Source organism: Ovis canadensis, chromosome 1, assembly GCF_042477335.2.
Source record: "Ovis canadensis isolate MfBH-ARS-UI-01 breed Bighorn chromosome 1, ARS-UI_OviCan_v2, whole genome shotgun sequence".
Taxonomy (NCBI): domain Eukaryota; kingdom Metazoa; phylum Chordata; class Mammalia; order Artiodactyla; family Bovidae; genus Ovis; species Ovis canadensis.
The window spans coordinates 23,519,423-23,543,847 of NC_091245.1; the positions used below are offsets into that span (position 1 = coordinate 23,519,423).

The 24,425-nt window shown below is 36.8% G+C and overlaps 1 protein-coding gene across 2 annotated transcripts in view; it reads right to left on the bottom strand.

Moving 5' to 3' along the window:
• Nucleotides 1-6,784: 6,784 nt before the first annotated feature.
• The window catches only part of SPATA6 (spermatogenesis associated 6), a 166,633-nt gene continuing 148,992 nt past the window's right edge, over nucleotides 6,785-24,425 (bottom strand). Inside the window, exon 13 of one of the 2 annotated variants that reach the window (XM_069590989.1) lies at nucleotides 6,785-11,525. In XM_069590989.1, the coding sequence (XP_069447090.1) occupies nucleotides 11,345-11,525 (181 nt within the window). In that variant the 3' untranslated portion in view covers nucleotides 6,785-11,344. The remainder of the gene's footprint in view (nucleotides 11,526-24,425) is intronic. The other variant, XM_069590979.1, reaches the window with a different exon arrangement.

Genomic DNA, 24,425 nt, shown 5'->3' on the forward strand with positions numbered 1-24,425 from the left:
GACTGGGAGCTGACTATCTCTCAGAGTTAGGATATATCTTATTTATTTTATATTTGTCCAATGCCACTCACAATATTTAGTCCGTAATAGGTAGGGACTAAACACCAACTAAACATCAAGCTTAGTTTGCTTACCTAAATGTTCGCGTGCATGCATGGGTGCTAAGTTGCTTCAGTTGTGCCTGACTCTTTGCGATCCCATAGACTATAGGCTCTTCTGTTCATGGGATTCTCTGGCAAAGCTACTGGTTGTCATTTCCTCCAAGAGATGTTCCCGAGCTAGGGTTTGAACCTGCATTTCTTATGTCTCCTACATTGGGAAGTGGATTCTTTACCATTAGTGCCCCAACTAAATGTTTGTTTGCTTAATGAATGCATAAATAAATGGATGAGCTTGCTAACTATTTAGATGATGGGAGGAAAAAGACCCGATATTTAAAAGTCAGCCATGGAAAACCCCAAAGGTATATCATTCACATGGAAATCAAGAGCCAGCCATTATCCTTCTTGGAGCTCAAGCTATTTTGTGCCTACAATACAAAAACATTCAGATAATGAAGAGGGTAACAAAATGACACATTTTTTAAAAAGGAGAAATTCAAATCAACTGGAAAAAGGCCTTCCTTCTTTTTAATAGAGAGGAATCCATGAAGAGGTGATAGCCTTATGGTTCAGCAACACCTAGGTAACTATCACAATCACCTAGAGAGACTCTTAAAATCTCTTAAAAACTCTTTAATAAGTTAAATTTATTGTATCAGGATCTCCAGAGATTGAGAGGAGGAAACTTTCTAACTGCTTCCTGAGTGACTCTCATCAGTCAGGCTTTGGAAATACTGAACTGGAACAGAATCCAACTTTACCAGTTTTAGTTCTGGATGCTTCATAATCACACGTTCAACTAATGAGTGGAATGTTAGGTATGTCTCAGATGCTCTTTGCATCCTATACAAGTTATTTTCAAATTATGACAATGTCCAATTATTTGGGGTAACTAGATCACTGAATTCTTTAAATGTTATGGAACTCTTTACTACTAACCCTTTCTAGTACAAGCTGGCTAGCTTAACTTCCGTTGCTCTTCAATGGACTGGTGGTGTGTTCATAAGTGGGAGAATTAGCCAACATGTAGGGCCTGGGTAGACAGAAGGAAAAACAAATGGCTGGAGATTGTCACAAACTTATTGAAGAGTCTGAATGATGAAAAACTAAGCCTTCTCCAAATATAGATGTGATCAATCAATGAGAACCAAGTATCACCTCTTAAAATCCAATATTAAAACCAATATTTAAGAGGAATATCAAGCAATAGCAGGAAAAGTTCAATAGGATATTTATGAGAAAATACTAATATTTGGCTTTATTTAAGTCCTTACTGAACCACTTATACACCCACTTATATCCTTACTGTGTGACCTGCAAGAGACACCTAACCCAAATTTGAGTTTTCTCATTTGTAAAACTGTAGATTATAACCCTGTCCTACCTAATTTATGAACATGTTATGCAGAAATACAACAAAGATAACTTATGTTAAAGTGCTTGAAAATGGTAATTGGTATACAAAACACAAGTTATTATTTATCATAGAAGTCTAGTGGAAATAGTTTTTCTAAGGTTTTAAATGTTTGGTGGATTAAATTCACTGAAGTAAAATGTTCTTTTTCTTCCATTTTCCCCACATAAACACTTGGAAATACTTACTAACACAAAAGCTGGCATCTTCTCTCTCATTTGGAGAAAACAATTACCCCCCTGGGTTTCCAGTGGAACTGAAATTAGTTTGACTGTTTTAGTTTAAGATTATCAACAAAAATATCTCCAAATTATGCAGTTTCTATGCCAAAACACATTCTTTATTCCATATAGCTGTAGGAATGTATAATAAGTGAACAACTGCTGAGCCACAAAGGAGAGTCAGGATAATGCAAAACATTTTTAACTTATTCCTGTTGAGTGGTAGATTCAAGTATATTCTTTGATTTAGCAACAGAATATTACTATAAACAGGATAAATAGGGGGCTATACTAAATAATTGTTTCAGAAAACATACATGTTATAGGTAAGTCCAGTAGATAATCTGTCAGCTGTGTAACAATAACAACAATAACTGTAGCAATCATATATTTATGCAGTCCTTACCACGTGCAAGGCATTGCTTTAAGCACTTTCTATATGTTAACTACTTTAATATTGATAATGATCCCATGGGATTGGTAATAGTATCTTCATTGTATAGATGAGAAAACTAGGCACAAAGAAATCAGATAACCTGTCAAAGCTCAGATAGTTATTAAGTGGCTGAAGTGGAATTGGAATCTAGAAGAGTGACTCCAGAGGCTGTGTATTTAATCACTAGGCTATTTTTCTGAACAATGAATAAATTCATATACAGTAAGATGCAACAGCTAAAATATAATCATTTGTCAGCAATTTCCAAAAACAAACATATTTTTAAATTTATTTTATTTCTATCAAGTTATAAAGGAATTTTTTGAAATGACTATTTTTAAAACTTAAGACTTCTAAAGAATTACATAGCAAATCTGAGATGGGTCTACCGTTTTATGTGCATGTGTGTGTGTATGTAAGTGCACATACCCACGTACACACACCTCCGTGACTAGTGTCAAGCAGCACAGTCTTCTGGAAAAGGTGACTACTCAATCACATTCATAACAAATTCTTAAGACTTATAGGGATGTTCATCTGACTGAGATGATCCAGGGTTACTTCTGTTGAATGATGGAGATTTAACTCTAACTTCCAAATGGGGGTTTCCCTCATAGCTCAGTTGGTAAAGAATCTAGGTTCAGGAGTCCTGGGTTCAATCCCTGAGTTGGGAAGATGCCCTGTAGAAGGAAATGGCAACCCACTCCAGTATTCGTGCCTGGAGAATCCCATGGGCAGAGGAGCCTGGCAGGCTACTGTCCATGGGGTCGCAAGAGTCAGACACCATAGCAACTAAACCACCACCACCAGATGGGTAGATAGGGTCACTGACTCAATGGACATGAATTTGAGCAAACTCTGGGAGGCAGTGGAGGACAGAGGCGCCTGGCATGCTGCAGTCCATGGGGTCACAGAGTCAGACGTGACTTAGTGACTGAACAACAATTTTAACTTCTACCTCTAACATCCCCCAGGTCAAAGGAATAGGGTTAATTTGCAAAACATAACTGTGCTAAATCCAAAATAAACAGAGGACAAAATAAACTTCCTAGTATCAAAACTGGTTAATAGGACAGGTGGAAAAGGCAATGGAACCCCACTCCAGTACTGTTGCCTGGAAAATCCAATGGACGGAGGAGCCTGGTGGCCTGCAGTCCATGGGGTCACTAAGAGTAGGACACGACTAAGCGACTTCACTTTCACTTTTCACTTTCACACATTGGAGAAGGAAATGGCAACCCACTTCAGTATTCTTGCCTGGAGAATCCCAGGGATGGGGGAGCCCGGTGGGCTGCCATCTCTGGGGTCGCACAGAGTTGGACACGATTTAGCAGCAGCAGCAGCAATATGACAGGCCCTCAAACAAGTGAGAGAAGCCACATATAAAGTTCAAGTGGACAATATTCTCAAGGACTAGTCATGTGTTTAGTTTCACTTGTAAAATCTACATAAAAGCTCTACCAAAGTGCACAACATATACAAGGTTAATAGGATTCTAAAAAAAATAAATGATGCTAAGGTCTATGCCTGGGTGTATTTATACACAAAATAATGAAAGGGAAAGGGAAAGATGTCTACTTTAAGCATCTATTTTTTAGGTATAATACTAATCACTTTGCAACATTTACCTAATATATTCTTCATAGTAACCATTTTAGGTAGGTATCATTCCCATTTTGTAAAAAATAAAATTAAGGTCTAATGTCTCCAGATGGCACTACAGAATAGAATACAAGGCTAAGAGAGGCTCCGTGGCTTAGCTGGTTGAAGAGCCTGTCTAGTAAATAGGAGATCTTGGGTTCAAACCCCAGTGGGGCCTACCGGTGTTCTATTTAGGCTCTGGGAGTTGGTGAAGGACAGGGAAGACTGGCGTGCTGAGATCCATGGGGTCACAGAGTCGGACACGACTAAGTGAATGAACTGAACTGAATATTGTACAACCTACATAAACTAAATAACTAGTAAACTTAAGAGCCATACTGAAAGAAACCTGATTTGGTCTTGTGTCCTGAAATAATTTTGAAAAATTTTTACATTTATTCCACTTTCTGTCAAATCAGATCCTCAAGGTCTATCAGAATACTATCTCTATACTGACTTGGAAGTATAGCTACTACAGTTATCCTTTATTGAGCACCATGCTTTGTATGAGGTGTTCCACATGCATTAACCAATTAAATGAACTCTACGAAAACAGCTTCCACTTCACAAATGAGAAAATAAGTTCAGAAAAGTTAAGCGGCACAGAGGTTACAAGAAAACACAGAGAACAAAATCTGAAATTTATTCAACTCTGCAACCAACAGTATTGTTATTATGCCAGATGGATTATTTTTAAAACTGTGAATTTCTTTTCCCAGATCACTTCCATAAAGTAATTAGGATAGTGTATACCATGTGTCAAAGAATGTCCACATTATGTTCCTACTTAATCCTAATACTTTTATGAGGAATGGAGGGTGATGTTTATTAATATCTCATTTCACAGGCTAAAAAAAGAGGTTCAGAAAGTTGTGAAGAAAGCACTTTTTCTATTATTCAGTGTTGTTGTCAATCTCCTAGAAACAGAAATGCATGTACATAAATCCTTCAACATTTTGTTTGCATGTATCACTAATTTTACTGAAAAACAAACACACACAATAAACTGCAGTGAAGAATGTGTTTCACTGATGAAAATAAGTCTCTAAGAGGATACACCTATTCTCAAATCTATTACATGTGTTCAAAGGCATTAAGTTTCCTCTCATTTTTGAACTGTATCATAAACTCAAAAGATTAAACTTTTAAAAACTTAAACTGCAACAGAAATGTAGTGATGCTTGTGACAGACTTAAAGTCTATTTTTTTCCTGATAATACTATAGGCACCTATGCTCTCTTGTTTAATATTTGCATGGAATACTATTTTTCCATTCCTCCACTTTTAGCCTATGTGTGTCCTTTAATATAAAGTGAGTCTCTTGTAGGGGTCTTGCTTTATTATCCATTCAGCCACACTATGTCTTTTGGAGAGTTTAATTCATTTACATTTAAGGCAGTCATTGATAGGAAAGGATTTACTTTTGCCATTTTGCTGTTTTCTGTTTTATATTTTGTCCCTCTATTCCTCTCTTGTGATCTTCCTTGGTGCCTTGTTGATTTTTTGTAGTAAGATTCTTTAATTCTTTTCTTTTTTAATTTTGTGTGTCTTCTTTACATGTTTGTGTGTGTGTGTGATTATCATGTGGCTGGTTAAAATGTCCACTACCCAAAGTGATATACAGATTCCCTATTATGCCCTTAGAAAAAAAAAATCATAAAATCGTATAGAATCACCAAAGACTCAGAATAAACAAAGTGATCTTAAAAAAGAGCAAAAAAAGCTAGAGACATCATACTCCTGATTTCAAACTAAATTATAAACCCACGGCAATTAAAACAGTATGGTACTGGGATAAAGACAAGAAAAAGAGCAGTGGAATAGAACAGACAGCCCAGAAATAAAGTAACACACACAGAGTCAACTGATCTTTGAAAGGGAGTCAAGAATATACAAAGGGGAAAAACCAGTCTCTTCAACAAAATGATTAGGAAAATTATATATCCACATGCAAAAAAACAAAAAAAGAAAGAAAGAAGAAATCAAACCCTTAACCTACATTATACATAAAAATCAAGTCAAAGTGGATTAAAGATTTAAACATAAGACCTGAAATTGTAAAACTCCTAATAGAAAATATAGGGGGAAATTTTGACATTGGTCTTGGCAGTGAGTTCTTAGATACGCCACCCAAAGCAAAAGCAATGAAAGTAAAAATAGACAAAGTGGAACCACTTCACATAAAACCACATAGAAAAGTTCTTCAGAGCAAAGGAAACAATCAGCAACAAAAAGACAATCAATGGGATGAGAGAAAATACTTGCAAACCTTATCATCTAGTACTTCTTTCACTGTAATAAGTAAATGTCAGTTTTCCCCCCTATGAACTTGGGTCAGGAACTAGGTTTTTGTTTATCTCTGGACATTAGACCTTCAATAACATTTGTTAAATGGATGAATACTCACAAGTTCTGGTTATCTAAGGATCTTCACATAATTAAACTCAAAGTATATCATTCAGAGATAAATAGTGGCTTCCCTGGTGGCTCAGACGGTAAAGTGTCTGCCTGCAATGCGGCAGACCTGGGTTTGATTCCTGGGTCGGGAAGATCCCCTGGAGAAGGAAATGGCAATCCACTTCAGCACTCTTGTCTGGAAAGTCCCATGGACAGAGGAGCCTGATAGGCTATAGTCTATGGGGTCGCAAAGAGTCAGACACGACTGAGCAATTTCATTTTCTTCACATAATTAAACTCAAAGTATATAATTCAGAGATAAATAATACCCTCATATCCCCAACAACAAAAAATTGAGTTTCTCTCCTACTTTTTCATTTCTGTAAATAAACTTCTAGCTAGTTAGATAATCTGGGATTGGGAAGACAATATCTTTCTTAATTTCTAAAAGGGTGTTCCTCAAACTAACTTTCTCCCACCAGGGCCTCAATAATAAGTAAAAAGCACAATTGCTTGGGGTCCACTACTCTCAAGGTGCTTGTTATGGTCACATACAAATTAGGACAAGAGCAACATAAGTTTTTTGTTTATTTTGATCTGACTTCAAAAATCCATTTTCAATTCTTGAGCTCTCCCAAGTTTTATACCTTTAACTGATTTCTGGACATTTTCCTCAATCCCGCTGCCACCCTCGTAAAAACTGATCAATACTGAGTATATTCCATCTTGGTTTCCTGTTCACAGAAGTCCTTCTCATCTTTCAGTGTCCAGCTAAAATGTTGCCTCATTTAATGCTGCTCCAAGCCTGTGGTTCTCTTTGTGGTCCATTTTAGCATTCATTATATCCCATCAAAGTTTTTGCAACCATGTACACAATCTCTAGTTACAGCATTTGGAGTTTTCTGAACAATCATTTTCTCTCCCATTTTCATGCTTTTACAGTTCTGTTGCATTAAGCTAGCATGCTCTATGCTCATTCTTGCATTATTTTATCATAGAAGTTACCAAACCACTATAAATGTTGAAATGTATTGTTTTCTTGTCTCTCTCAATAGATTCTTTGTGCTTATGGGAAGATACATTTAAAAATTTTATACTCTATATCTAACACAGTGCTCAATAAATATGTGATAAATGGGTGAATGAGTAAGTTCCTAAGATAAGATAAAAATAAACATAATAGTTGGAAAATGGTTGAGTCACTCTGGAAAGCAATTCTTCAAAATGTTAAACAAAGAGTTTCCATATGACCCAACAATTATACTCTTAGGTGTATATTCAAGGAAAATAAAAACATATATCCATCACAAATTTCATAAATGTTCATAGTACCAGCATTTTACATAATATCCCCAAAGTGAAAGCAATGAAAATGCCCACCAACTGAATGGATAAACAAAATATGATATATCCATACAATAAATAGATTATTTTTTAGCAATAAAAAGAAATAAAGTACTGACACATGTTACAACAGGTATGAGTCCTGAAAACATTATGCTAGATGAAAGAAGCCAGACAAAAAATTCACATATTATATAATCTCATGTATATGAAATGTCTAAATGTCCAGAATAGGCATAGAAACAGAAAGCAGATTAGTAGTTGTGACAAGGGAAAAAAGGAATGAGGAGCAATTGCTAATGGATACAGGATTCTTTCTGGAGTGAAGAAATATTTTATAATTAGCTAGGGGTTACAGTTGCACAACTCTGTGACAATACTTTTAAAGGGTGAATTTTATAGCATATGAACTATCTCAAAAAAGCCATTATTAAGAAATGAGCACAATAATGAGAATTCTCTCTTTTAGGTCCAGATTTTTAATCAAGGGCTTAATCTTTGAAATCAGACTACAACTCTGTTGCCAAAAACTTCCTAATCTTCTACACTGATCAATTACACAATTATAAAAATGTTGGAACATTAAAAGATCATTCTAAATTAACCCCTTCCTCACCTTATAGGAAAGAAAACTGAGGTCTAAGAAGGATAGAGGACTTAAACAAGGTTATATAACTAGTAGTGAAACCAGGGAAGACACACTCTCAGTCCAACGATTCAACTTTTTTCTTAGCTGAATTAACATTTTCCTTCCTGAAATTCCCAGGATATTTTTAATTTAAGAGAAAAAATACATTAAAAAGAAGGAGACAGACCTATTTATCTTTCATATTGTCTAATAACTATTACTAGATTGTAGGAAATATTAAAAAATGGGTTAAGAAAATAAACAATGGCATCTTTTTGCTTCTTTCAGTGAGAGGCAACTATTAGTACTTAGAGGTTTTACTCTTGAAAGATAATACAACATAAGAATTCATCATAATAGTTAAGGAAAACAACAAAGACTACTCTTTCCTCTAGGGAATGGAAATAGACACTTAGGAGAGATGTTAACTATGTGGAAATTTACATCTGATCCTTCAGGGAGATGTCAAATTTAATTCAGAGGAAAATGTCTCTCAAGTATTTTCGAAAGTTCCCTTTTGAGACCCATTTTTTTGTGGCCTTTGTATGATAATGGCAAATATAGGTGCAAACTAATTTTTTTTTTTTTGGTACTTACTCGGGAGATTTTATGATAGCAAATATTTTCTTTAAAGTTCATATTTGCTCTTTTTACCAAGAAGCCTAGGCTTCCCTTGTGGCTCAGCTGGTAAAGAATCTGCCCACAGTGCAGAAGACCTGGCTTTAATCCCTGGGTTGGGAAGATCCCCTGGAGAAGGGAAAGGCTACCCACAATCCAGTATTCTGGCCTGGAGAATTCCAGGGACTATTTTGTCCATGGGGTCACAAAGAGTTGGACATGACTGAGTGACTTTCACCTCACTTCACTGATCTTCCCAGGTGGCGCTAGTGGTAAAGAACCTGCCTGCCAATGCAGTCGACAGGAGACTCAGGTCCACTCCCTGGGTCAGGAAGATCCCCTGGAGGAGGGCATGGCAACCCACTCTAGTATTCCTGCCTGGAGAATCCTATGCACAGAGAAGCCTGGTGGGCTGTAGTCCACAGGGTCTCAAGGAGTCAGACATGACTGAAGCTATGTAGCACACCAAGAAGCAACTTTTAAATGGGGGAATTTTTCATTTGTTTCCATCAAGGAGGAAAAGATATATCATTGATACATGATTTTTAGAAAAACCATCATTCAATGCTGACTTTCAAAAGCTTATACAAAAAATCATCAGACAACTTACAACCAGAGGGTAGCTCAGTGATTGTGGAGTCCAGTATTTTCCTGACTGTCCACATGTGTCTGCAGATGGCATTTCAGAGGAAGTATCAGGAGTTGGGGGAGAGGAATGGGAGGGGAAAGATAACCATAAAAACAAACACTGTTACATGCTCAATTTAGTTTAGGAAAGTCTGGGTTAATCAATAAATATTTAATGAGTACAAAGTACGTATCAGACTTTCTACTAGATGCTAGAGCAAAGCATGTTTATGCCAGGATTTCTTAGAGCCTCAAACATGCTAATGTTTTTACTAAGATGACCATATGTAGTTTGCCTGGACAATTTACCCCTGTTTTTCCAGCATCACTAGCACCCCTTTTTCATTCCTGTCATCTTACCCATGACTCTCTAAGTTTGAGTGGTACACAGATTTTTCCTAAACTTACATGACCAATGAAACACTTGTATATACATTCCTAAAGCCATCTCTTAGAACAGCAGTCTACAAACATGGTTCAGGAAATGCTGACCTACTCCGTTCTCTCCATTGATAACTGAGGAAACTAGGACCAGAGATCTGAAGCCTAGGATACCTGGCTCCTATCTCTGATGTGCTTTCCAATAGACTGCAGACTGCCACAGATAAAACAATCAACATGAAGCTGAAAAGTCTTATTATTAGATAACAGGTATTATGTACTTTCTCCAATTAAAAAAACAAATCGCCCAATTTACATACCAATTCCAACTTAAATAGAGTTCAACTCAAGTATTTTCTTTTAAGATCATAACTATAAAATTAACCAAAGACAGAATCAGTAAGAAAACATTATCTTGTAATCAACTCTTGAAGTTTATAAGTCAAGTTTATCATTTCCTATTCTCTGCATTTCTTCTACTCTCTCTAATAAATATAAGGTAACCAATTTCTTTGTATCTTCAAAGCCTAACTGTCCTCAGATGTTGTGTGGAGCCAGGGTAGGGGGGAGAGGGGGAAGAAGCTAATTTTATCAGCCAACAACTTTTGAGTACAAAGAGTTATGCTCTAGTATTTCCTCCCCTTTATGGTTCCCAGGTTTGTTGTTGTTGTTGTTTTAAAGTAAGGTTGCTACTTTCATGGGCTATTTGATACCTATGACTACTCTAAAGAGGTTAAATTACAATATAAATACCTTATTCTTTCTGAGTTTCTACAAGCTTTTTAACAAAGGCTATTTTCTGATTCTGGTTCCACCAAGTTTTGACTTTAGAAAAAAACAATGCAAAAAAAAATCTATCTTTAAAAATCAGTTATTCACATCTGGGGTCACATTTGGCCATTCCTATTTCTCACTAACTGTTAGGCATTTTAGGTAACTTAGCTAGCTCTTTTAGAGAAGAGGGAGTAAAGGATTATAGAAACTTTAAAAAGAAAGCTATATCTTAGGAGCTAAGACATATTAATAGCCTTTTCTTAGGGAGCAAACAGCAGAAAATACTAGTTAAAATAGAGTTTAAACTTCTGGGAAATTCATCTCTGTATATTTTTTTTGCCCATGACCAAGAAACGAGAGTTAATAATAAAAATAATCTTAGTCAGACAAGATAACCAGTCAAGCAAATGGAAAGAAAATTACAAGGTGATGAAGGCAGAAGAGCATTTTTAGAGAGAATATGTTCTTGGATTTGTAGCTGGTGACATGAGAGAGATGTGACAGGACAGCCTTCTCATAATCAGAATGGAGGTTTTGACTGTGTTGCAGAACTGTGGGAATACAGCACTCTCTACTGTGATTGGAAAAAGAAGGCTTGCCCATGATCCTTTATCATTTGAAATAAACTTATTCAAGTCTAACTACTGTGCTCAGTTAGAACCACCTGATTAAAAAAAATAAAAGAATACAGGTATTGATCACATCAAACGTTTTCATTGAGAAGTTGACAAGGACACTCATACAGTTTTATCGCGGCTGATCTCAGAAGCTTTCCTGTGTATGAGAAACAGAACTACAGGCCTTTTTGTATAAGTTCCTGTATATCTTGTCCATGCTGTTCTCAAAGATGGGTCGGTGGGATTTTCCTTTATAAGAGGCTGCCCTGTTGGACCAGTATTCACCATCATCCAAATGGAGAGTGCCACGTGGCCGTTGAAATGAGCTATAGAAAAGGATATAAAAGATTAAAACAATAATGAAACAAAATGAGAGGTGGGATATGTAAATTAAATATTTACTAAGTACTTTATAGGCTTGATAACACTTTTTTATTTGTTAGAAATGAAATACTGACTTTTTAAAAGGCTACGTTTATTTTTTAAACAAATAATGAACCCACTTCAATAAATCAAGTACTTATTATAGATAAGACCTCTCAGGCATGTTAGATGTGCCATGTAAAACTCTATGTCCTTGCTATTAAATGTTACAAACATTTAATTCATCTATTTGGAATCTCAATCCACAGAAAACAAACAATTTCTTCCCTGACTTATCAGTCTCATGATTTTACAGTACTTGTGAATTGTGAAACAGGAACTCTTGAAGCTGGATATCTGTGAAAAGAATTTGCTATTTCACCTGGAGTCAATCTGCCACATGAACACAATAAAAGTGGTCATGAAAAAAGGCACAAAGTGCCGGTGTTATCATCCTCAGAGCCTGACACAGTGTCGATGAGGATGTAAAATAATGAGAACTCTTATATACTTTGCAAAACCATTTGGCATGACTCAGTAAGGTTACATACACAACTCTAGCCAACCCCCTGGCTCCTAAGGATCCCGGAAAAATTCTTGCATGTGTGTACCAGAAGATATGTGCCAACATGTTCATAATCACACACTTCATAATAGAACTAAGAACAGCAAGCAATCTAAATATCCATTTATGTTAGAACAAAAAATTGAGCTGTGGTGAGTGCATACAGTGGTATAATATGCAGCAGGGAAAATTAAAGATCTACGGCTACATGCATCAACATAAATGAAACTGAAAAATCAATTCAGTGGAAAAAAGAAAACTTCAAACAATGAACAGTTAAAATTACATTTATGTAGAATAGTTTAAAACAAGGAAAATTAAATAATTCATTGCTTAAGGGTAGATACATGTGTGGTGTAACTAAAGAAAAAAGAGAAGGGTTATCAGAAAAATAACAGTAGCAGTTATTTCTATGGAAAGAGGTGCAACTTGTTAGGGGCATGAGGTTATGTTCTACTTCTTAAGTTGGATGATAAGTAAATGGGAACTACTTTTATTGCTGTTGCTATTTAGGACATACAAGTCTTAAGTATATACTTCTGTTACAGTTGACATATTTTATAATAGCATTAAAAAAATTCACTTCTGTAAATTGTGTTAAGAGGTGTCTCTATCTCCTGATGGCTTTGCTAAAATGGGATTCTACTTCATATATTCCAGCAATCTTACTAGATTCTATCAAACTTTCTTTACACCTGGTACCACCTCTTTCAGACTGGAAAATTTTGAAAATGATAACACGATTAACCTTACTTTTACTCTGTCCATTCAGTTTCAGAGAGGTAATTAGTACAATTTCTAATAATGTTAGTATAATCTTTAAAATATTTCAGAAGGCCTTAGCCAAGTCTCAGATGCTATTGCTTTTATATAGTTTCCACCTTTCTTTCATTAGCTTTGCTTCAGAAGTGGTCTAACCAAATGAATACAAGTTCTTTCATACAGTTTCTCACAATCCAAACTCCTGCCTGAAAACAGTCACTCAAAACAGTTTTTTGGACATTTTGAGTCAAATGATAAAGGAATCACATACATTTCTGCATATGCTCTGTACCTCTGCAAATATTCTACAAGTCTAAGCCCCCACATTTGCCTCTGTTCCCTCATACTACTTTCAGTTCAGTTCAGTTGCTCAGTTGTGTCTGACTCTTTGCAACCCCATGGACTGCAGCATGCCAGGCTTCCCTGTCCATCACCAACTCCCGGGGCTTGCTCAAACTCATGTCCATCAAGTTGGTGATGCCATCTAACCATCTCATCCTCTGTCGGTCCCTTCTGCTCCTGCCTTCAATCTTTTCCAAGGAGTCAGTTCTTAGCATCAGGGGCCCAAAGTATTGGTTTCAGCTTTAGCATCTGTCCTTCCAATGAATATTCAGGACAGATTTCCTTTAGGATTGACTGGTTTGATCTTCTTGCAGTCCAAGGGACTCTTAAGACTCTTCTTCAACACCACAGTTCAAAAGCATCAATTCTTCAGCACTCAGCCTTCTTAATGGTCCAACTCTCACATCCTTACATGACTACTGAAACAACCACAGCTTTGACTAGCTGGACCTTTGTCGGCAAAGTAATGTCTCTGCTTTTCAATACATTGTTTAGGTTTGTCATAGCTTTTCTTCCAAGGAGCGAGCGTCTTTTAATTTCATGGCAGCAGTCACCATCTGCAGTGATTTTGGAGTCCAAGAAAATAAAGTCTCTCACTGTTTCCATTGTTTCCCCATCTATTTGCTGTGAAGTGATGGGACCAGATGCCATGATCTTAGTTTTCTGAATGTTGAGTTTTCAGCCAGCTTTTTCACTCTCCTCTTTCACTTTCATCAAGAGGCTCTTTAGTTGCTGTTCGCTTTCTGCCATAAGGGTGGGGTCATCTGCATATCTGAGGTTACTGATATTACTCCAGGCAATCTTGATTCCAGCTTGTGCTTCATCCAGCCTGGCATTTCACATGATGTATTCCACATAGAAGTTAAACAAGCAGAGTAACAATATACAGCCTTGACGTACTCTTTTCCCAATTTGGAACCATTGTTCCTTGTCCAGTTCTAAATGCTGCTTTTCTTGACCTGCATACAGATTCCTCAGGAGGCAGGGAAGGTGGTCTGGTATTCCCATCTCTTTAAGAATTGTCCACTTTGGAAAGCCCTCATCCCCGTATGTTGTCTTTTGTTCATTTGATTGTATTTGCTTTATTTGTTGCTGTGTTTTGTTTTACATCAAGTCATGCACTAATTAATATTCACAAAGCACAGATCTGTACTTTATCTCCCTGTTGTCCATAGTCATCAACTTTACTACATAATAATGTCCTTTTCTGAACTCTGTATTTTGCCAGGCTAGTTCTACCACAATAAACCTACTCAACATAAATTTGAATTTCTATTAAGCCACTACCCAAATCTCAGAAAAGTAAGCAATAGTAGGGATGTTAACTTTGAAAATCATTGTGTAGGTTTTTCTGATATTGTAAATCAAATTCCTAATCTCTATCATAAATTATTATATTTAATGCCATCAGGCATAGATTTGCTACTGCTTTGGTATTATTAGACAATACATTTTTTTTTCATATCACAAAGCTGCTTTAAAATATCAATGCCATCTCAATGGCTTGCAATGAATAAATAAAGTCCAGTAACCTTTTTAGAAGCAACTGTGAACCTGGAAAGTTTCTGTAAAAAAAGAGCTGAAGTGGTCAAAATAGACATCCTAATGCTTTAAAAATCTTGCAGGTTCGATGCATGATACTGGATGCTTGGGGCTGGTGCACTGAGATGATCCAGAGGGATGGTACGGGGAGGGAGGAGGGAGGGGGGTTCAGGATGGGGAACACGTGTATACCTGTGGTGGATTCATGCTGATGTATGGCAAAACCAATACAATATTGTAAAGTAATTAACCTCTAATTAAAATAAGTAAATTTATATTTTTTAAAAAAAGAAAAGAAAAAAAAATCTTGCAGATTTTGACAGGGAGATATTTTTTTTAATTGTAAAACTCTCACTTTAGTAGACAGTATTGTGGTTGTCTGGAAAGAATTGGGAATTGGCTCATCCTGTAAGTCTGAACTGCAAAACAGAGAAGTTTGCAAAACAGGTCCTAATACAGTCCATGGATAGGTGCAAACAAAGAACAGCAGAATCCTAAAAGCAACATTTACTTCTAGACATAGAAGCCCTGACTATCTAATAGATTGTGAACATATTGAGTCAATTCTAATTTTCCATTACTGAGAACATTAATAAGCTTAAAATGGGTAAGCAACAGTAAAACACCTTATTATAGTAATAGGCTTTTAAAGACCATACTTCTGTATTTTACCTAGAGTATCTCCAGCATTCATTCATTCAAAGCATTCAAAGTTCCTACTCTACAAAACGTGGCATCAGTGCTATGTAACATAAAATGGTTATCTTCAAAGCAGGATAAAATTGCTATTTTATTATATGCAGCATAGATATATATTTTTAGCGGTTTTCTCTTGCTACTTCAATAGGGAGCTCTCTATTTAATTATGACAATGCTATAAAGAAAAAAAACACACACAAAAAAGAAAAGAGACTAGGATAATATCTGCAAACTAAGCGCTTCCAAAATTTAAATGCTGTTAAGATATAAATTATAAATTTTTAAAGCCTTGCCTATATTTAGAGAAGAGAAAGGTCTTAGACAGCTTAACATGTCCTAGGACACAAAGGGCATAACTAGGTTTTATACTCAGAAAAGGAGAAACTCACTTGAAACCCTGACAGTGTTTTCTAAAGACCAAGTACATACTACTTTACACACAGTATTCAGATAACATATCTATAAAGTGACATACATGAAAAAAAGGTCAGAGGGTAAGATATATGGCACACAAATGACATATATTAAGAGGTGGTGGCAAGAATAAACAAAAGAACTATAAAAAAAGATCTTCATGACCCAGACAATCACTATGGTATGATCACTCACCTAGAGCCAGACATCCTGGAATACTAAGTCAAGTGGGCCTTAGGAAGCATCACTATGAACAAAGCTCATGGAGGTGATGGAAATCCAGTTGAACTATTTCAAAATGCTGTTAAAGTGTTGCACTCAATAGGTCAGCAATTTTGGAAAACTCAGCAGTGGCCACAGGACTGGAAAAGGTAGGTTTTCATTCCAATCCCAAAGAAAGGCAATGCCAAAGAATGTTCCAGTTGTTCTATGGCACAACTGCACTCATCTCACATGCTAGCAAAATAATGCTCAAAATTCTCCAAGCCAGGCTTCAGCAGTATGTGAATCAAGAACTTCCAGATGTTCAAGCTAGATTTAGGAAAGGCAGAGGAACCAGAGATCAAATCGCAAATATCTGCTGGGTCATCGAAAAAGCAAGAGAGTTCCAGAAAAACATCCATTTCTGCTTTATTGACTAAGCCAAAGCCTTTGACTGTGTGGATTATAACAAACTGTGGAAAATTCTTCAAGAGATGGGAATACCAGACCATCTTACCTGCCTCCTGAGAAATCTGTATGCAGGTCAAGAAGCAACAGTTAGAACTGGACATGGAGCAGTGGACTGGTTACAAATTGCGAAAGGAGTATATCAAGGCTGTATATTGCCACCCTGATTATTTAATTTATATGCAGAGTACATCATGTGAAACGCTGGGCTAGATGAAGCACAAGCTGGAATCAAGATTGCCTAGAGAAATAGCAATAACCTCAGATATGCAGATGACCCCACCCTTATGGCAGAAAGCGAACAGCAACTAAAGAGCCTCTTGATGAAAGTGAAAGAGGAGAGTGAAAAAGCTGGCTGAAAACTCAATATTCAGAAAACTAAGATCATGACATCTGATTCCATTATTTCATGACAAATAGATGAGGAAATGATGTAAACAGTGAGACACTTTATTTTCTTGGACTCCAAAGTCACTGCAGATGGTGACTGCTGCCATGAAATTAAAAGCTGCTTGCTCCTTGGAAGAAAAGCTATAACCAACCTAAATAGCATATTAAAAAGCAGAGACATTACTTTATTGACAAAGATCCATGCAGTCAAAGTTATGGTTTTTTCCAATAGTCATGTATGGAGGTGAGAGTTGGACCATAAAGAAAGCTGAGAGCCGAAGTTTTGGTGCTTTTAAACTGTGGTGTTGAAGAAGAGTCTTGAGAGTCCCTTGGACTGCAAGGAGATCAAACCAGTCAATTCTAAAGGAAATCTGTCCTGAATATTCATTGGAAGGACTGATGTTGAAGCTGAAACCTGTTGTGAAGAACAGGTTGACTTCCAATGTTGACTCATTGGAAAAGAACCTGATGCTGGGCAAGACTGAAGACAGGAGAAGGGGATGACAGAGGATGAGATGGTTGGATGGCATCACCGACTCAATGGACATGAGTTTGAGCAAGCTCCAGCAATTGGTGATGGACAGGGAAGCCTGGCATGCTGCTGTCCAGGGGGTCACAAAGAGTCAGACACAAATGAGTAACTGAACTAAATATACTGGATGGATGGATGATGGATGTATGGATAGATGTAAGTAAGGAATGGATGTATGGATAGATGTAAGTAAGGAATGTAGGAAGGAAAGATTCAAAATCCTGGAGATCAGGATAGACGATAGGGAGAGGCTTTAATATGAGGTAGTAAAATCGTGAAAGCTTTTGCATCTTTAAAGATACAACAGAAAATAAAATGTCATACAATATCATTAAAGCCATCAAGAGACTTCTGGTTCAAGATGCCGGAATAGAAAGACATGTGCTCATCTTCTCCTGCAAGAGCACCAAAATCACAACTATATTGAACAACCATCCACAGGAAGACCCTGGAACCTACCAAAACAGATACCCCATGTCCAAAGGCAAAGAAGAAGCTGCACTGAGATGGAAAGGCACAATTACAATAAAATCAAGTTCCATACCCACTGGGTGGGGGACTCACAAACTGGAGACCGACAGTACCAAAGAAGTTCTCCCACTGCTGTGAATGTTTGGAATCCCACATCAGGCTTCCCAGTCTGGGCACCTGACAAAGGGACTGGGAATCCCCAGGGAATCCGACCTTGAAGGCCAGAGGGATCTGATTAAAAGACTTCTACAGGGCTGGGGGAAACAGAGACTCCAGTCTTGGAGGACACAAACAAAACCTTGTGTGCACCAAGACTCAGAGGAAAGGAGCAGTGATTCTGTAGGAAATTGAACCAAAACTACCTGCTAGTGTTGGAGGGTCTCCTGTGGGGGTGTGGGTCAGCAGGGGCCCATCACAGGGATGGGGGGACTGGTAGCAGCTGTCTGGGAAAGCCCCATTTTGGAAGTCACCCTTAACTCCCAGGGATGGGTCACCTCAGGCCAAAAAGCTGCCAGGGAGGGAGCAAACCCTTCCCATCAGCAGATAATCAGATCAAAGATTTACTGAGCAAGGCCCTACCCACCAGGGCAAGACCCAGTTTTTCCCACTACAGTCCTTCTCATCAAGAAGCTTACACAAGCCTCTTAGCCTCTGTCATCAGAGAGCAGACAGAAGAAGCAAGAACCACAGTCCCACAGGGAGTAAAACAAAACAACGTTACAGAAAGTTAATCAGTATGAAAAAGCAGAAAGTTACATCCCAGATGAAGTGACAAGATAAAATCCCAGAAAAACAAATGAAGTGGAGATAGGCAACCCCTCAGATAAAGAATTCAGAATAATGATAGTGAATATGATTCAGGGTCTTGGAAAAAGAATGGCGGTAAAGACAGAGATGATGCAAGAAATGTCTACCACAGACCTATAAGAACTAAAGCACAAACAAACCAGAGATGAACAGTACATTAGAAGGAATCCATAGCAGAATAACTGAAGCATGGATAAATGACCTGACCGACAGAATGGTGGAAACCACTGCCACGAACAGAATATAGTAAAAAGGATGAAAATAAAAGAAGACAGCCTAAAAGACCTCTAGAACAACATTATCACATGAACATTCACATTATAGGGATCCCAGGAGGACAAGAGAGAGAAAGGACCTGAGAAAATATTTGAAGACATAATAGCTGAAAACTTCCCTAACATGGAAAAGGAAATAATCAACCAAGTCTTAGAAGTACACAGAGTTCCAGGCAGGATAAACCCAAGGAGGAATACATGGAGACACGTAACAATCAAACTGACAAAAATTAAAGACAGAGATAAAATATTAAAGCAACAGGGGAAAAACAACAAAAAAACATACAAGGGAACTCCGATCAGGCTGATTTCTCAACAGAAACTTTACAAGACAGAAGGGAACAGCATGACATATTTAAAGTGATGAAAGGGAAGAATGTACAACCAAGAATACTCTACTCAGCAAGACTCTCCTTCAGATTTGATGGAGAAATCAAAAGTTTTACAGACAAGCAAAAGTTAAGAGAATTGCACCACCAAACCAGCTTTACAACAAATGCTAAAGGAACTCTCAGCAGAAAACAAGAGAAGGAAAAGCCCTACCTAAAGAAAATAAGCTCCAAACAATTAAGAAAACAGTAATAGGATTACCTTAAGGTAAGATGTAATTACTTTAAATATAAATGGATTAAATGCACCCAAAAGACACAGATTGGCTGAGCAGACGAAAACATGTGCATGTATGGAAGTGTATGCACTTCCACTTACATTACTCTACTTGACCCCCTAAATTGTATGCAGTTATTTTATATTGTTAGGTTAATCATGTTCCCATTATGACTTGCAACTGTAAGTATCTTTTATTTTGTGTCTGGCTATTGATTGTGAAAACTGATAAACATCTTTCACTATTGTGATTATGTAACTATTACACACTTAATACTACTGTATCATGATTGGTCAACAGAAAAATTATAGAATTCTATATCATGAAAACTACCATTTAATAGAAAAACCTGTAATCACTTTTTAAAATCCAGACACATATCAGAACTGCCTTGGAATTTTTGGAAAAAAAAAAAAGACATCAAGATTTCTTGATAAATTATAGCAGTAGTTCTCAAACTTTAACACACATCAGAGTCATCTGAAGGGCTTTATTACAACTCAGATTATTGAGCTTCACACCCAGAATAACTAACTGAATATATCTGAGGTGGGGTCCAAGAATTTGGATTTCTAACAATTTATGATTGTTAGATCATAAATTGGGTATTTATGATACAACTCATCTAGGAACTACAGTAAATTATTGGCTTTTCTATAGAAATGTGAAACTTTAGGGAAAAAATTAGATGTTGTTTAACTTCTTTTACTATTCACATAAACTATATAATAAACATTAATAGAAGTTTATTCAAATGAATTTACTCAAGGCTGGTTACTTACAGGTCACTTACTTTCCTTTCTTGGATGTGTAGAAATGAGCCACTGATAAGAAATAAGATCTGATAGTTTTCATCATCATAATTTCCACTGTTGATTCCTTATCTAGAGACATTATTAAATATCACAACCGTAAAATGTGTTTTCTTAAGTAATGTCTTAAAGCTTCAACAAATGCAATTGATCATTATTAATAAAGGGCTTAATTTTAATATCTGAACTTAAAGAAAAAAAACTGAGCTCCTAGTGCACACATCAGAGTCCTTGATACACAGACAAAAACAAAGGTAGGCAAAACATCGGTGCCTATGCTTAACACGAGGAGGCAAGACAGACACAGAACAAAACAATCATGAGATAAATACTGCCAACTGAAAACATATATGTGAGAGGAAATGGCAGGATAAAGGAAAAAACGACAGTCTAAGGAGATCCAACCAGTCCATCCTAAAGGAACTCAGTCCTGGGTGTTCACTGGAAGGACTGATGTTGAAGCTGAAACTCCAATACTTTGGCCACCTGATGCAAAGAGCTGACTCATTTGAAAAGACCCTGATGTTGGGAAAGATTGAAGGCAGGAGGAGAAGGAGATGACAGAGGATGAGATGGTTAGATGGCATCACCGACTCAATGGATATGGGTTTGGGTAAACTCCGGGAGTTGGTGATGGACAGGGAGGCCTGGCATGCTGCGGTTCATGGAGTCGCAAAGAGTCAGACACGACTGAGCAACTGAACTAAACTGAACTGCTGAGGTCATAAAAGGTATCTCAGAAGATGGAATAACTTGAGCTTAGTCTTAAAGAATGGATAGACATTCACTAGATAAACAAGATGGCATTGGTTATTCTCTATATCATAGTATAACAGAACCAAGGCACAAATTATCTGAAACATCATAATATACCAGGTCACATAAAATCCAAAGAATTCAAATCAGAATTAAGCAACATTTTTCTCACTTAAAACGGAAAGTTTATTCTTGTTCAAGGGACTTTAAGTCTATATATTATTTCGATTATTTTCCCATTTACTAGGACCAAAGACAGCTTTTTGGCTATGTGTTACACCTTGGTAAATTCATCACATTAACTGGATAGTGAGCAATGGTAGGAGATTAAAACTACATTCAATCTGTGTTATTCAAAAACATATAGTCAAAGTTTAAACTAGTCACTTTGAGATTATGTTATAAATAATTTAATAATTATAACATTTATGTTGAGCATATTCCTACTGTTAGTAACCTGAGAAATATGCACAAGTAAATAGAAAACAGTTTATATAAATAGCCAGTTCCATAAAAGGACAACCTAGCTAAAAATTCAGGGCAATAGCTATAAATGGCCATCTCATGTTCTAAACATGAAATTAAAATTATTTTTATACTCTTCTCTATTTCTGCAGCCAACTCCCATCATAAAGTATCACCCCTTGCCTGATCTTTAGTTAGGACTAATTCTCAAACCCGATAGTGATGCTAGAATTATACAACAATGTAGAGAATTTTCAACATCCTGAAAACTGAAGAAATTTGAAATATACACAGAAGGTATTAAAAAGAGAAAGAGCATCTCAGGACCCTGGTAACTGGTAACGGTACAATAGCAAATGTCTAAAATTTCCTGAAAGATAGGCAGTACAAAAGTTGAGAAGGACTATCTTCATGGTAGTAAATTCTTTCCCCAATCCAGCTCTCAAATCCCAAATTATTAGAAGTAAAAGGTCGCTTAATAATTTCTTAATAAGAGATTTCTTTCAAGTGAATTTCATATTCAAAGGTGATAGAAGAGACAGGACAGTTAGCATGGGAAATGCAGTAACAAGTACTCTGATAACCACAATGAATATCTAGATCATAAGATAAAGGATTGAGTCCTGGGCATAGATTTTTCTGGAAAAAAATATGAAAGAAAATAATTTCTCATTATGAATATTCTTTATTTGATTGTCATTATATTTCCCTTAGTTCTTTAATCATAGCTGCTACATCCTCGGGGCCAGCTCAAGCTGTTTCTAATAATTCATTTTCCATGTGTATGGGTCACACTTTACTGTTTCTTTGCATATCCCATAATCTTTTGTCAAAAACAACAATTTAGATAAAAATTGCAGCAACTCTGGATTCTGCCTCCTTACCTAGAGTTGTTGTTATTTGTTCAGTGACTTGTCTGTACCTATGCGATGGAGCCTGTTTCCCTTGCACGCTGTAGTTGCTGGTGTCTCTTGTTCCTTTCTTTTTTTTTTAAATTATTGTTTCCATTTTTAAGCCTGGCCTTCTAGAGGTTGCCCCAGGTAAGCACAGCTTAGTGACCAGCAAATGATTGGTCAAAGTCAATAACCCTATAAAGTGTCCATTTTTTGCCAATATATCTATGTGTGGCTTAGGGAATATATTTAACGTTTATCTGGTTGACAAAACTGCCCTGGAGTTTGCTTTCTGCCTTCACAAGGTCTGACATTCATCCATGGACTAGTGGCTCCCTAATACACTCTCTAGTCTCTCCTAAACATATTTACAGCCTATGCATACACATAATATTCTAGACGACCAGGGATAGATAGAACTTTATCAAGGACAACTGTGGCTATCTTGTCCCTGGAATTTTATTGTCTGTCCATTATGCAGGAAGTAAGATCTCAAGTACTCTTACTGTTTGCCGGTAGGATCATTACTGTTTCCATTAATCCCTCTACACATGTCATTTCCTATACTATGTTCCATATAAAGTCAGTGCCCTCTGGAAGAGGAATTGCCTGTCTTTTGGCATAACTGCCCCAGAACTATTGTGCCAAGGATCTGGAGGTCCAGGTGGGCCTTGGAGCTCCAAGGAAAATGACATAGACTCCTAACGCTCTTATAGAACTTCAGTAGATTTTATTGATAAATGCTTCTCAATTTGTTAGTTTTTAGTCAATTTTCAGAGTCCTTAAGTCTTTTTTTTTTTTTTGGATAATTCCATTCAGTTTTGTTGCTTTTGGAGGAGAGGATTTGCTGCAGTCCTCACTCAGGCATTCCAGAGGTCCATGTGGACTTCCCCTTGACCCCTGTCAGAGGATGTTTGCAGAGGGGTAATTTCGGCCAAGATCTCAAACTCCCTTTTGACTTCTGCTGAGAGAAACCTTAAGGCAAGCAAGTGGGTAATTACTTTAAGTGTGATTCCCTCATCTTTGAGATGGAAAGTAGAATGGGAGTGACTTCTTGGCCTATTATATAACTTGGGGATAAAAACAAATAATATCATGATCAGTTCAGTACCTTCTGGAGCTAATAACAAAGGTACTCTTATAAAATGTCTTGAAGCATTAACCACTCTGTCCTGTTGTTCCAATTACGTCCTAAGGGTCCAAGAGAAGAGGCAAGGAGTATAATGTAATTTAAAAAATGTGTCAGCAGAACTTTCCCGATGCTCTGCTTAACTCTCACTGGAGAGGTGCTAAAACAGTCTCAGGTGACCTAAATTAACATTGCCTGTGAACTGGATAAAGAACCAATACTAAGGTTTATGGCAAACTTTAAATAGAAACAAGTGCTTTTCTAAATATGGTCCTTATATTACTTGCATTAGAATCATGTACAATATTTTTAAAAATGCTGATTTCTAGGTCTCACTCCTATATATAAGGAACCAGAATCTATGGAAGTAGAAAGTAGAAATTTATATTTTTAGAAGCAATATCATGCATATAAAATTTTGAAAATCAGACCCTTTATCAACCCTTTATCAACCCTACTCACTTCTTACCCAAATTAGAATTAATTATGTGGATATAGAACACAAAATTGGAATGCTAACCCATATGACAATAATTTAGGGAACAGAAGTCTAAGTAACAATAATAAATGGTAAAAATTCTTCCCAAGGTATGTACTTTCTTGAACCTTCCTTTTCCTGTTTGGATTGCTTCTTCTTCAAACTCACTTAAAATACAAGGAAGTAGAGTATTCCTCTAAGATTGGGAAGCAGTAACTTTGGACGGGAGTTTACATTTATACTCTGTGTAATAAA